Source organism: Marmota monax, unplaced genomic scaffold (assembly GCF_021218885.2).
Source record: "Marmota monax isolate L192 unplaced genomic scaffold, Marmota_monax_Labrador192_F-V1.1 WCK01_AAM20220418_F8-fsc00038, whole genome shotgun sequence".
NCBI classification, from domain to species: domain Eukaryota; kingdom Metazoa; phylum Chordata; class Mammalia; order Rodentia; family Sciuridae; genus Marmota; species Marmota monax.
The window spans coordinates 9,899,591-9,914,577 of record NW_026692498.1 but is presented as its reverse complement, the minus strand read 5'-3'; the positions used below and the strand labels follow the sequence as shown (position 1 = coordinate 9,914,577).

Here is a 14,987-nt window from a genome sequence, read left to right as displayed (position 1 = left end):
CCGACGCAAGCGCGACTCCACCCTCCCATTGGCTAGGCCGACTCCGTGACCCCACCCCTGAGGAGTGAGAGCGGACCCCCGGGGGGGAGGGGGGAAATGAGCCAGGCTCAGGGGAGGAGCCTTAAAGAGCCCAAGGCCCGCGGAGCCGGTTGTAGAGGCACCAGTGCTTGGGCAGGCCCACATTAGAAATTTTATTCTCTGGAGGCTGGGGCGGACGGAGAGCGGGTTTGAGTTCACCCCTTCTCTGGCTCATCCTGGTCCTCCTCTATTGGATACCCCGGCCTTTGAATCTGGTCTGAATGCCTCTTGTTTGATGACCGCGAGGAACCACGACGACTGAACAGAGATAGCCGCCTCCATAGCACGGTGATCAGAAGACTTTCATTAGACTTGGGATTCTGGCGGCCTGGGGAATCCAAATCGGTTTCTGACGCGCCTACGGGGCTGAGGCTAAGCTTAGCCCCACCCTACCCGATCCAACCTCCTTAGTGGGCCCTAAGGGGCACCCCCAGCTCTAATCCCACCTTCCCCAACTTCATCCGACCCGCCATCCTTTCCCTGATCAGACGAGGTCTGAAAATCCTTGTCTTGGCAGCAGCCCATGGCCCCGCGCGGCAAGGTGCTACTCGCGCTACCCTCGCCTGCCTCCCTGGCTCCGGGGCCGCTTTTGTGATGTCAGATATCCCACTGCCTCAGCTCAGGAAGCCCCCACCCCAAGCCACCCCTCTAACTTCTCCTATCACAAAAGGTTCAGATCACAAAAGGTGGGAGTAGAGCTGTTTATTTACAAAATGGGCACGGGGTTTTCAGGGGCTAATGGACTTCTGCTGCTTCTTTTTTCTGTTTGGTTTGGAGAGCTCCTTGGGTCTGGTTCTGATCAGGTAGTTTTCCTCTTAGCAGCTGCCTCCAAGGATGCCCAAAGTTCATCTGTCTCTGTGTCTTCTGAAGGTACCTTGTTGATCTCTTGAGGCTCTTGGGGCTCATCCTGGTGAGTCGAAAGAAAGCTCAGGGGTCAAAAAACAGGGAAGCTCTAGCTGGGAATCAATTCCTCTGGGCACCAACACCACCTATATCTCCCAGAAACCACGGTCACCATGCTCTGCAGTGTATCACCCTTTATGATAACCCTGTCAGAATTGTAACTGTTAACACCCCACAGAGAGAAACTGAGTGGCATAGCAGTCCTAGATCTGTGTTCCAGCTGCCTTCTTTTTCCTTTCCATAGGGAAATCCTCACATCCATGCCCTTAGCTCCTACTTTCCCAGACCGGACTGCTCACCTCCCAGGTATCCCTGCCAGACAAGAGGAGGCAATTCAGTCGAGACTTCAGATAAACCTGCAAAAAGAGGAGGGACCTTGTAGGGCCCGGGCAGGCTGAAATACATAGAAGCATCAAGGGGTGAGGGCCAGAAAGTTTGAGCTCCCACCTTATGCTCCAGGCCTCGTGGATTCCGGATCCTGTGTATCCTCAGGACTCTGTCTAAGCCACAAGAGGCTAGTAGGGGCTTTGAAGGGTGGCACTGCAACCCACGGACACTGCCTGCCAGTCCCTTCAGACAGCCCAGTAGGCGCCCTAAAGAAAGCAATGGCATTGGTGCTAGCTCGCCAGCTAATCACCGTTTATTCAGTGTTTACTGTTCAGACCACTTTCTATTTTAACGTTTAATCCTCAATATAACCAAGAGTTACCAATAATATTTCTATTTTACAGGTGAGGAAACTAGGGCACAGGAAGTTAAGTAATTAGTTCAAGGTCATACAGCTTTTGTTGAAACAGCATGTGAATCCAGGCAATCTGATGTCTCCATGAGGGTGCAATGAATCCCTATACTACCTGTTAGAGGGAACCCTGACTTTTTCCCTTCCCCCAAATCCCCTAGTCCACTCACCTTGTCGAAAGTCAATTTCTGCCAGTTGTCCATGAGTGTTCCCTACGATAACAGAGCTGAGAAGACCAGAGGCAAGGGGTCAATAGGAATCTCTTGAATCCTTCCCAAGCCCCACTCCAACCCCTCTAATCACTCACTTGTCCCCAGGAGTGAGAGTCATGGCTGTCAGTGGGTACTCGCCATACGTGGTCTCTAGAACTGGCCGGCGCTGGGGAGAGGCTGGATCATAGACTCGGACCTAGAGAGGAAAACTGAGGCATCACAAAAGCATCCTTGCCCTGCATACTGCCTCCTGGCATCTCTGTATGTTCATCCTTTCTTCTGAGCACTGCTTTCTTGTTCCTGACCCACCCTCAGAGAAATGTTCTCATTGGAAACACAAATCTGAGTGTTGCTGGGGTGAGCAGAGCTGCTCAGGAGCATGAATGGATAGGGATAATGGGGAGAGGTCCTCCACAACAGGGAATGTGAGCATTCTGTCCCTCCATTCTCCCATCTAGGAGTGGAGGAATGGAAAAGCAAGTTGGTCCAATAATCAGAGGGAGCTGAATTTCAAGCAGACATTTAGCATGAATGAGGGAGGAGCAAGGAAGTCCCTGTAAGTAGATTAAGCAGAAGTATGTCATCAAGATCATTCCTAAGTTTCAAATAGTGACCCAGTGCTCCCTGGGTTTCAGGGCTTCCAATGAGACAAGCCATAAAGATCTCTAATAGAGCCTTTCAGGCAAAGCTGAGGAGCTGAGGCAGGAGAGGGGAGGGCAGGCCTGTGTCCCAAAGCAAATCAGAGAAGCTTTGGGACCAGAATTCTCTTTTTTGACACCCAGCCCAATGTCCATCCTTGACACTTGTGCCCTGTGGAACCCACTGTGAAGGGGACACTCCCTTCTCTTTCTCTTTCACATGGGAGAAATAGAGCTGTGGTTGAGCACATTCATCCTAGAATGCAGTAAAGGAAGGCCACAGGCTAGCACCAAGGCTCAGATGGATGGGGAGGTGTACACTCTCCTGAGAGCTCCGGAGGGAAGAAGGACTGAGAAGTGGCTGTGCCACACCACAGCAGCCCATTTTGCCCATAGTAGCTGTTTTATTAAGAAGCTGCCTCAGCCCAGGTATGGGCAGGGATGAAATGGTGCCTCACCTGGTGGTACCCTGTGCATGTAATGAGCTTCTGTGATCCAGGGAGGAACTGTATATCCTGGTCCCAGATGGGAACCCGAAGGTCTAGCCAGTCATTCCGCACCTGGTGTTAAAGGTGAACAGGGGATAGGATGGAGGTAGGTTCGAAGTGCTACCAGTTTTAGCCCTCCTTTATCATCCCCTAAAGTCCATCTGGTCTCTGATCAGTAAGTAGCTTCAGATTCCCTATCCCATCACTCACATTCTTGGCCCTGAACACAGGCTCCTCAGATCCCTGCAGGTCCCACACCTTCAAAGCATTCTCCTTCCCACCTGTGGCAACTATATGGGGTCGTGCTGGGTCTTGGCGCATCCTACAAACCCCAGGACCAACCCTCAATTCCAGAAGCTGAAAAGAATGAGAGATGAGTCAGTTCCAGAGTTCTTAATCTTTCCTCCCCCAAATCCCTCATTAGGCTCCTAATGCTAACTTTCACCCTCCCCAACCATCAGAGTAGGGAACCTTACTGGGTCAGAGGATGCTTCCTTATCATTGTCACGCCAGACTCTAAGTATGCCAGAATCTACACACGTGATGAGGGTGCTGCAAACAGGGAAGATACAGTTGGGATTTAAAAAAAAAAAAATGTGTTCTCCAGGCCCCAGCTGACACACCTCTAAATTCCTGTTAACTAGACCCCATCCTAACAGCCCAGTTTATATGCTTCACATATGCCAGGCAAGCGCTCCACCACTGAGCTACAGCCCCAGCCCCCAACCTCAAGATACCTGGGGTCTATGCAGGACCTAACAGCATCCAGTTTACCTGTCAACTCAATTTAGTCAACAGGCAGGAGGTTACCAGTTTTATGAGGAAACTGGAGGCTCTGAGAACTTAAAATATTTGCCACTCAGCTAGGACTGAAAATCAGACCCAGACCTGGAAATCAAATTTGTGATACTTCAAAGCAGAGTTCTTTTCCTATTCCTCAGCTAAGTTGGGGTACCTAGCCTTTATGGTCTTCCTGATTCTTGAGTTGGTTCCTAATGGAGTTGGAGTGGGAGTGGGGTAGGTTCAGGATCATTATCTCAGAAAGGACTGAAACAAGACTCATCCAGTGGTCAACCATTGACCTACCCCAGGTTCTATTCTTTGTGTGTGTGTGTGTGTGTAGTTGTAGATGGATAGCATGCCTTTATTCTATTTTTATGCAGTACTAAGGATTGAACCCAGTGCCTCACATATGCCAGGCAAGTGCTCTATCACTAAGCTACAGTCCCAGCCCCCAGGTTCTATTCTTGAGTTCCCTGTTTTTTGGGTTCTAATGTCAGCCTCTCCCTCAAATCTCTCCCAAGAAACCCAAGGTATTCTCTTCCCAGTATCCACACAGCCTCGGCCTACATTCATCTTCATATCTGCCCACCCTCTCTTCCTGGGTTCAGGCTCTGTATTATTTGCCTGAGCCCTGGCAAGAGTCTCCTAATTGCTTTCTCCAGTCCTCTACACTCCTACAGGCTCTTAGCTCCACAGCATTTCCCACTCAAAGCCCAATAATTCCCACCATCTACAAAATGAAACTGCAAATCTCTCAACCTAACACTTAATACATTTAAAATACATTTAAAGCCAGTCATGGTGGTACATGCCTGTAGTCCCAGCAGTTTAAGAGATTGAGGCAGGCGGATCACCAATTCAAAGCCAGCCTCAGCAAAAGCAAGATGCTCAGTGAGACCCTGTCTCTAAATAAAATACAAAATAGGGCTGGGGATGTGGCTCAGTGGTTGAGTGTCCTGGAGTTTGATCCCTGATACCGACCACCCCACCGCCCCACTCCCGCCCCTGCCCCCCCCCCCGAAAATTCTACCCATCTTTCAAGTTTCAGTTCAAAACCACCTTGCCCCACGGAACCTTTCCAGACCTCACTTGTCAGAATCAACACTACCACCAAACAAAAGCAGCCTGTCCACAGCCTTCTTTCTTCATCTTGGGAAAAGGCTTGGCCAATTACCTAAACATCAGACCTTCCTATCCTTTATTCTGGGAGCTTCATCACCTTGCTGGTGGTTCGCTCCCATTTAAACGCTTGCTCAAAACCATTAAATGACTTGCCCAGCATTTTGAGCAGAAAGTCACACTGGATCTCAGAGGGAAAACCCAAAGGATGCACACTTAAGGAAGGCAGAAACTTCACCCGCAGCCCTTGCTCTTTGAGTAAGGAACTCAGTAGATATTCAATAGATGTTATAAGAATGCACGAACTGAAGGCAGGAACCCAGGTCCCCGTCACCCAACTCAGGTCCTTGTCACCTAAGAGTGTAACGACATTATTCCGTCGTCCTAGGAGCCTCGACGCTCTCCCTGAGCCCTGAGCGTTCGGCGAGGGGACCTGACTTACCCGTCGGCTTGGGCGAGGCCTCGGAAAGAGCCCTCCCCTCCCGGACAGTGCCTCTGGCCCTGGAACGTGCCCTCCTCGGTGTTGAAGTGCCTCACCTTTCGGTCCGCGCAGCCCACCAGGATCTGCAGACAGAGGGGGCGTGATGTCCAGGAGAGCGAGGCTTCCGCCTCGCGGCCCCCAACTCCGGCGCAGCGAGGGCCACTGACCTGGGTCTCGCCGCCCGCGCCCCAGCACAGGGCGCTCACCGCCTCCTCCCGCCGCGGCTGTCCCGCCGCCGTGAAGTTCGCCGCCTGTTTCCGCTGAAGATTCACCCCTGCGGGACGAGGGTGTCAGTAGCGCAGCGGTGGCAAGCGAGCGACCCCTCTACTTCCCGATTTCCAGCACTGACACGTACCTTTCAGGATCCCAGTCTCAGTACCGACCCACACGTGGTTCCAGCGCGCTGCGGAGGACGCCATGCCACAACCCGTGGCCGACCGCTAGTACTTCCGGCGCACAGTGTGCGTCATCAGTCAGCGCAGGCGCCGAGACCCACGGGGTAGTTTCCGGAGAGGTGGAAAGCTGAAAAAGCCAAGGTTCCTGCCTGCGCACTGTGTTTTGTTTCATGAAAACGAAATCAGGCTCGGCTCGGGTGGCGCATGTCATCCAAGCGATTCAGGAGGCTAAATCAGGAGGATCTCAAGTTTGAGGCCAGCCTCGCAACTTAACAAGGCCCTCCCTGAAAAAGAAAGAAAAGGGCTGGGATGTAGCTCCGTGGGTAGAGAGCCCCTGGGTTCAGTCCCCAGTATCACACATAAAAACAAAACAACAAAAAACCGAAATCAGGATTCGGGAGATGCTGGTTTAAAGGGGTCTTTTTTATGCTTGGACTAAATGCATTCTGCTGTCACAGATACCTAATTAGAATGCATCCTTCCTGGACTCTGATGCTTGATGGAGCCAGCCCTAGTCCGTCTCCCTGCTTCGTCAGGAAGTCTGTTTGGAACAATTTATTGGAGAAGAAACTTTAGAAACGACTCAAATCATTAGTGAGGTGCATGACCTCATTCTCAAGTGCAAAATACACCAACTAAATAAGGAAAAGTCTCTGATAAGTGGATGCTGATTCGTAATGTGGGGTGGGGCATGGGAAGAATGGAGAAACATTGGGCAAAGGGGAGGAAGGGTGGGAGGCAGGAAAGATGGTGGGATGAAACGGACATCAGTACCTTAAATACATGAATGACTGCACTTATGGCGCGATTCTACATCATATACAACCAGAGAAATGAAAAGCTGTGCTCCATTTGTGTACAATGAATCGAAATGCATTCTGCTGTCATAGATACCTAATTAGAACAAATAAACATCATTTTTTAAAAATAAGGAAAAGTGGGGATGCAATCGATGATCTTATAAATGCTTACTTTGAAAAAGAAAAAAAAAGGGCTGGGGATGTGGCTCAAGCGGTAGTGCGCGCGCCTGGTGCTTGCGGCCCAGGTTCGATCCTCAGCACCACATACAAAGATGTTGTGTCCGCCAAAAACTTAATAAATATTAAAAAATAATAAAGAAAAGTAAAGGTTCTGACTTACCTTATTTATTTATTTATAGCCGTTGGAATTACAGGCCTGTGCTGGGGCTTTGATTTTAATACCTCGAATTGAAGCTTCATGATGATAAAAATTGTTTCAAAATTGGTGCATGCCTATAATTGCAGCTATTTGGGACACTGAGGCAGGAGGATCACAAGTTTGAGGTCAAACTCAGCATTTAGTGAGGCCCTAAGCAACTTAATGAGACCATGCCTGAAAGTAAAAAATAAGAATGTGGCACAGTCGTACAGTACCCCTGGGTTCGATTTCTAGGACCCCTACCTATCAGAGACGAGCTCCAACAGGGGGTCTCAAGAGACAAACGGATGGTGAGGAGTTGTTGAAATGGGGGTGGAGAAACAACACAGACACCAAAGTGAAGGTGCTGAATCCCAATCTTTACTTGTGAAGTTAATCATATATACTTTTCATTTCGGCAGGCTCACAGTACTTTGTGGTTACAAAACAGGAATCATTATTCAAAGAAACAAAGTATTACAAGTATTACGTAGCTACAATTAGAATAGAAGAATGTCTCTTGGCTTATGCATAAGCAAGCATTTTTCCTTTCAGTTTGCATTTTGCTTTGAGCTGTTTCTGCTTAGTTAGAAATGTCCCAGACTATTGGCCTATACCTTGACTATTCTTTCTTAACTTACTGACTGGAACCGGTGCCACAGTTATGGCAAGTGGTTAACTTGAAAAGAGAGGCTACTAATTTTAATCAAACAAGAGTAAGCGCACAGGGCTGGGGATGTGGCTCAAGTGGTAGCGCGCTCATCTGGCATGCGTGTGGCCCAGGTTCCATCCTCAGCACCGCATACCAACAAAGATGTTGTGTCTGCCGATAACTAAAAAAATAAATAAATATTTTAAAAAAAAAAGAGTAGGAGCACAAACAATTGTGCACAGGAACAAGTTGCCCAGTACTAAGCACTAATCTATCTTTTTAACATTAATTATTCTTCTCTAGATTTTAATTTAATTTCTCAAAAATTTCCCTGACAGGAATACAGGGAGTTTTTCATTAAACATTAACAATTTACGCTCCACAGCTGAATCATTGCATTTAGAGCAAACAGATCTATTCTTTAGAAGTAGTTGCATCAGTTGGGAAAGTCATGTTTTTTCCTTCATACTTAATGGTCCTATGAGAAGTCACAACTATACTTATTAAAGGAATACAGAAACAAACCAGCCCATTCCCAGAAACACTGCGTTCCTCCAGAGGATGGACACCTTGAGTCATCCACCTCAGTAGGGCCTTGCCTTTGCCTGAGTCAGGGGAGGGGCACAGCACCTACCACCACCAAAAAAAATTGGTTCAAATTTAGCACAAATCTGCGAAGTTAAAAAGGTTTTCCTCCCAAGCTGTAAAATGCCAATAATATCCCCCTATTGAGTGACCACTGCTCTCTTACTGAGAAACTTTGTTCTCTGAAATCAGACTGCTGCAAATGTTGCTGTTTGAAATTATATCAGGGACCTGTGTGGTGGCACACACCTGTAATCCCTGCTGCTGTAGAGGCTGAGGCAGAAAGACAGCAAGTTCAAAGCCAGCCTCAGCAACTTAGCTAGGCCCTGTCACGAAATAGAAATGACTGGGGATGTGGCCACAGTGGTTAAATGCTCTTGGATTTAATCCCTGTTACAAAAAAAAAAAAAAAAAAAAATTAATGAAATTATATCAGTAAGAAAAGCATCCCATTCTTGCCTAGTGGGTCTGTCTTTCACACACAGACACACAGAAAAGTCTTGATTTGTATCGTAGTTCAGGTGCACAGCTTTAGGTAAGGTTTGTTTTGTTTTGTTTGTTTTTCTTAAAATTCGTTTTGCTTTTGGTACTGGGGATTGAATCCAGGGGCACTCTGCCACTGAGCTATATACATCCCCCAACACTTTTTATTTCTTATTTTTGAGACAGGGTCTCACTAAATTGTCTCAAACTTGCAATCCTCCTGCTTCGCCTCCAGATTACCTGGGATTACAAATGTGCACCAGGGTACTTGTTCAGATAACATGAGTTTCTGAGCACAGCATTCCATGTATCTTTGTGTGGGGATTGAATTTGTGCATGGGAGGCAAAGCACTCTACCAACTGAGCTATGTCCCCAGCCGCGCATGCGCATTTTTTGGTAACTTCTTGCTGTTTAGCAGCTCCCTTCTCTCTAAGAAGGTAAACTCTTTAGAATCTTGTTTTGTTTTATGGCTCTATCTTCAGGCCTTAACACATATTTTCTGAATAGCACACTGAAGAGGCAGGGATAACATTAGCCTGGGCTAAAACTTCCTAGCAGAAAGACCTTCAAGGATCATGTGGAGTGAGAGAAGCACTCAACATCCCCCAGTATCCATAAATGGTGAAGCTCCAAAACATAAAACTCAGATTTTTACACATGACCTAAATGTAGTATGACATCCATCCCTGTGGTCTGTGAGTTACTGATACACCCCACACTCAATCCTAACACTTGAAATAAAGCTAAGCTATTTCATTACACATAACCGCAGATCAGAAACGGGTATACCCAAATTGAGTAACGTATGCTTCCCCCCCCCCACACACACACAAAAAAAAAAAAAAAAAATCAACGAAGCTGTTACCTCATTGAGCTTATAACACTTGGCAAGTTCTTACTTTAAAACTAATACAATTCCCCCGAGAGGGGGGGGTGCACCGTTCCTGGAAGTACTGCAATACCAGGTCGATGCGTGGAGTGGACGGAGCAAGCTCCTATTCCATCTCCTATTTCCAAAAATCCATTTAATATATTGTCCTCGGATAGAGGACGTATCAGATATTAAACTGATAAGAACAGATACTACACTTGATCTTAGCCAAAAGGCCGAGAAGCGATACTCAGTAGCTTGATTCCCGGGAAGCTTGGGATGTGCAGTCCCTTTTTCAGGTATGGTGTTTTTCCGAGTCGAAGACTAAATTGCCCTTGAATATGTAACATTCCTGATAATCAGTTTTTTCGCTACGATTATTTTATATAGGCACTACACTTCTTGAAATAAACCTTAAATTTGGTCCTTTAATGCTTCGCTCACTTGCTCCCTGAACGTTGTATTTTGCATAAACCCGCCCCCTCGCTTTTTTAACTTCCTGGGATTGGTCTACAAACGAGTCCGATGTCAGTGCTTGGTGATCTTGTTCCGTGGGTTAGTCTCCTATACCGAAGATTTTGGGGGAGCTTCCTGGGGCGGGCAGCCGTCTCAGGCCTCTCTCATAGGGGCAGGTACTGGGGGAGTCCCCATGCAGTTTCAGAGATCGGGTTTTGGAGCCTTTGGAGCCCAGAAAACTGTTCTGTGATCCCTGCTCCCCAGTACCTCATACAGAGAGCTTAATGAATTCCATTGTAAGATTTGGAGCCATCTCATCACAAAGTCATGAAAAGTTCATTTCTGTTTTAGTATAAAATACTGAGATTTAGGGCTGGGATTGTGGCTCAGCGGTAGAGCGCTGGCTTAGCACACGTGAGGCCCTGGGTTCAATCCTCAGCACATAAAAAACAATATAAAGATGTTGTGTCCAACTACAACTAAAAAATAAATATTAAAAAAAAATGCTAGGTCTGGGATTGTGGCACAGCGGTAGAGCGCTCCTCTAGCACGGGCGGAACACGGGTTCGATCCTCCGAACCACATAAAGATAAAGGCATTTTGTTGTGTCCATCTGCACCTAAATAAATAAATAAATAAATAAATAAATAAATAAAACTACCCTGTATTACGTTTGCCAGAACCCTGTTAGCTGTAAATTCCCAAGACACCTCCCTTTGTAACTTTTTGTGCTATGTAAACATTTTCTTCCCTGAGATCTGGGCTGTTCTCCAACCCAGTTTTGAGTGAGACAGCTGCTGGCCAGCTACCTCTCTTGTGTATACAACATAAGCTTGCTTTAATTTGATTTAAATTTGGAGTCGGTGATCTTTTCTTTGCATTGTGGGTTCAACAAGCTGAGGACGGTCAAGGAGGTTGCTTTCCCGCCTTCACTTTCTCCCTTTATTTCGGTGCTGGGAATGGAATCCAGAGCCTACTCTGCTAGCTAAGAATAGCTAGGGAAGTGTTCTGCCATTGAGCTAGGATCCCAGCCTAAAAAATGGCCCTCTTTACCATTCCCCTTTGTATCCTGGGGATCCTGGCTTTTTTCTGCAACACCACCCCTACCCCACCCACATCTGCTGTTTGCATCATCTATCCAGCCTTCACGGAGAAGGAAAGCCCTGGGTAAGACATTTCATTGGTTTCTGATTCCTAAATCTTGGATCCAGCCTCCCAGAGGGAGAGATCTCTGGCCCCTGTGTCCTCCTGCCCATGCACTCTTTGAACAGTTTTTTTTTTTTTTCAGGCAGACCAAAAACATAGGTAGGCCTGTATAGTGTGGTCATACACAGCCTGTAATCCCAGCTACTCAGGAGGCTAAAGCAGGAGAATCGTAAATTACAGGCCAACCTCAGCAGTTTAGTGAGACCCTGGTCGGATGGCGCAGTGCCTGTAATCCCAGAGGCTGGGGGAGCTGAGGCATGAGTGTTGTTAATTCAAAGCCAGCCTCAGCAATTTAGTGATGCCCTAAGCAACTCAGCCAGATCCTGTCTTTAAATAAAATATAAAAAAGGGATGGCGATATAGCTTAGGGGTTAAGTGCCCCCGGTTCAATCCCTGGTACTACTACTACTAATAATAATAATAATAATAATTAAAAGGAATGAGGCTCTAACTAGAATAAGATATATTCCATGCATGTATAATTTTATCAAAATGGACTCTACTGCCATGTATAGCTAAAAAGAACTAATAAAAAAGACTGGGGATGTAGCTCAGTGGTAAAACACCCCTGGGTTATATCCGCAGTACTAAAAAGGAAAACATGGCTACGTATCCCCTCACCTAAAGTGTCACAGAGCTGGCCGCCTGTAATCCCAGCAGTTTGGGAGGTAGGCAGATTTGAGGCCAGCCTCAGCAATTTAGCAAGGCCCTAAGAAATTTAAGGAGACCCTATCTTAAAAGAAAAAAGTAAAAAAAGGGGCTGGGGTTGTGGCTCAGTGGTAGAGCACTTGCCTCACAGGTGTGGGGCACTGGGTTGGATCCTTAGCACCACATAAAAATAAATAAATAAAATGAAGATATTGGATGTGGCTCAGTGGTGAAGTGCCCCTGGGCTCAATCCCTGGTGCAGTTAAAAAAAAAAAAAGGGGTCAACTAGAACCCAGGGGCAGAGACAGGGCTGTTATAGGATTAGGGGAAGGGAGGAGACTGTGGATAACTTCTAATGAAATGATTTTTTATTGCTCCAAGTGAAGTTTGGCTGTATGAAACAGATTAATATCAGCTCCTGCCATGTTCCCACCCCTCACAGCTCTCTTAGTGCATATCTCAGCAGCCAGCAGTAATTATTCTTCCTTGGAGCAAAGGGAAGTGATGAGTTATTCCATCACTCCCATTCTACTGTGATGGAGAAACCAGACCTGATTATAAAATGAAATTATAAATTAACAATTTATAATTGGTGGAGCTTGGTGGAGCATAACTGTAATCTGCCTCAAGAAAGTCAAGGTGTTAAGCAACTCAGGGAGACTCTGTCTCTAAATAAAATTCAAAATAGGGTTGGGGAGGTGGCTCAGTGGTTGAATGTTCCTGAGTTCAATCCTCAATACCAAAAAAAAAAAAAAAAAAAAAGGGAGACCAGTAGACTAGAAGAAGGGGAACAGGGGGAGGGACGGGAGGGAAATGGGAGGGATTGGGGGATGAAATTAATCAAATTATATTGTTTTATTGTGTGAATGTATGAATTTACTATAACAAATAAAAAAGTCTTTGCCTACCAATAAAAATATTGAATATAAAAAGAAAACATTTTCAATTTCATGGTTTGTTTCTTTTGTTCCTTTGTTTCTTTTTTCAGGGCCAAGGACAGAAGTCAGGGCTTTGCTTGTGCTGCTGAGCTAATTCCCCAGCCCCTGTTTTTATTTATTTATTTTTGCCTTGAACTTTGCAATCCTCTTACCTCAGTCTCCCAAACTGCTGGTATTATGGGCGTGCACCACTTCACCCAGCTGTTTTTATTTTTGAGACAAGTGAAAGGAAAGTGACCACGACACCCGGAGCGACCAAGAGATCTTTATTGTGGCAGTGTCTGATTAACAGGGAAGGAAGAGAAAGAGAGAAAGAGAGCAGGGAAAGAGAGAGAGGGAAGGAGAGAGCAAAGCAAGAGAGAGAGGACAGGGAAAGAGAGAAGAAAGGGGGGGCAAAGTGAGGGGGGGGAGAGAGAGAGAGAGAGAGAGAGAGAGAGAGAGAGAGAGAGAGAGAAAGAGAGAAAATCGTGTGCATGCAAGAGATGGGAGCCCGGCAGGAGAGAGTTTTTTTTTTTTCTTTTTTTTAAAGAGAGAGAGAGAGAGAGAGAGAGAGAGAGAGAGAGAGAGAGAGAATTTTAATATTTATTTTTTAGTTTTTTTTGGCGGACACAACATCTTTGTATGTGGTGCTGAGGATCAAACCCGGGCCGCACCCACGCCAGGCAAGCGCGCTATCGCTTGAGCCACATCCCCAGCCCAGAGAGAGTTTTTTATAGCCAAAATTTAATGTGGTCTTTAGGTCTGCAAGCTGACTTGTTGGCCTACATTGATTGGATCATATAGTAGTTCCTAAGGGTGTCATCTTCTGCCCTCAGGGAGACCGGGCAGGGGCCAGATGTGGGTTTCCCATGGCACCAGACCGGTGGGGGATTGAGTGTTAGACCTTGAGTGGGGTTGAGTGCTCATCCTTGAGGCAAATAAGCCATAAGGAACCAGACTGGTGAGGTGAGCCCACCCTGCAGCTAAACATTTGTTCAGCCTGCTTCACAACTAACAACAGGGACTCACTCTCTTGCCCAGGCTGGTATCAAATTCCTGGGCTCAAGAGATTCTCCTGCCTCAGCCTCTCGAGTAGCTGGGGCTACAGGCACAGGCCACTGCACCCAACTTTTATTTATTTAGGTTACTGAGAATTGGACTCAAGGGCACTTGATCATTGAGCCACATCCCTATTTTGTATTTTATTTAGAGAGAGGGGCTCACTGAGGTCTCACTGAGTTGCTTAGTGCCTCGCTGTTATTGAGGCTGACTTTGAACTCATGATCCTCCTGTCTCAGCCTCTGAGGCGCTGGGATTACAGGTGTGAGCCTAGCTAATTTGGGCCTAATTTTTAATTCCTCACTTATCAAGTGGTTAAAAAATGTTTGCAGAAGGCTTCATTACCTACTGAACTGGTCACAAGGCCCCTGGGGGGCCCTGCACCAGTCTTCTGGCTTTGGTTCCCTCACTTCCTTGCTACACTTGCCAGGTTGGACCAACTCCTACAGCTAACACGCCTAGGCTTTGGCAACTCATGCCTTCCTCCCTTCCCTTTCTCACTGTGACAGCAGTCAAGTGCTTATCTTCCCTTTGTTGTTTCTTCCTTTATCCAAGGATGCTTCTGGAAGGTGTTTGCAGACTTTGGTGGGAGAGTGAGATGAAATAATGCAGACTGGCTGGTTTGAAGCAAAAGCTCCATACCTGTTTGCAAGTCATTTCAGCCTTGGTGCTGTTACAGAGCTGGAGCCTTCCAAGAAACTGAGACAGCGTGAAGACCTCCTTCAAACCCCAATTCTTGTGATCAGATCAGAAAGACTTCAGACATGTGGCTCAGAATAATATGAATGAATTTATTTAAGGGATAGGAAAAGGGAAAGAGGATCCTCTTAAGGGAGAATGGGTCCTCTCATAGAGTGACATCTTTCCTGTACTCGCTTTATTGGGGATCCCAGAGAAGTTTCCAAATCCTGCCCAGGTCCACCTCTTTGAGTTTTGACTGACAGTAGGATGGTATCAGACTTTCAATTCCCCACTGCCTCGATAACTCTAGGTCAACTTGGCCCATGCTGATAGGTTCTAATTTTTTTTTATACTGGTGATTGAACCCAAGGGCAATTTACCACCAAACCACATTCCCAGTCCTTTCTATTTTTAGACAGGGTTCTGTTTTGCTA

The 14,987-nt window shown here is 46.6% G+C and overlaps 2 protein-coding genes and 1 non-coding gene across 3 annotated transcripts; all 3 read right to left on the bottom strand.

The window, feature by feature from the left end:
* Nucleotides 1-233: 233 nt before the first annotated feature.
* Nucleotides 234-603, bottom strand: Tex54 (testis expressed 54). Its single transcript, XM_046444515.1, has 2 exons — nucleotides 525-603; nucleotides 234-427 (listed from the first exon to the last, which is right to left on the bottom strand). The coding sequence occupies exons 1-2, from the start codon at nucleotides 601-603 to the stop codon at nucleotides 234-236; spliced, it is 273 nt and encodes a 90-aa protein (XP_046300471.1).
* Nucleotides 604-765: 162 nt separating this feature from the next.
* On the bottom strand, nucleotides 766-5,939 carry Wdr74 (WD repeat domain 74). Its single transcript, XM_046445760.2, is given in 12 exon segments — nucleotides 766-888; nucleotides 890-985; nucleotides 1,281-1,337; nucleotides 1,429-1,574; nucleotides 1,891-1,946; nucleotides 2,028-2,128; nucleotides 3,029-3,130; nucleotides 3,269-3,415; nucleotides 3,535-3,610; nucleotides 5,403-5,524; nucleotides 5,609-5,715; nucleotides 5,797-5,939. Coding segments are annotated over 12 exon segments (1,149 nt in total). The 5' UTR covers nucleotides 5,861-5,939; the 3' UTR covers nucleotides 766-813.
* Nucleotides 5,940-9,643: 3,704 nt separating this feature from the next.
* On the bottom strand, nucleotides 9,644-9,834 carry LOC124093364 (U2 spliceosomal RNA). Its single transcript, XR_006851936.1, has one exon. It is a non-coding gene; the product is annotated as a U2 spliceosomal RNA (small nuclear RNA).
* Nucleotides 9,835-14,987: the final 5,153 nt, after the last annotated feature.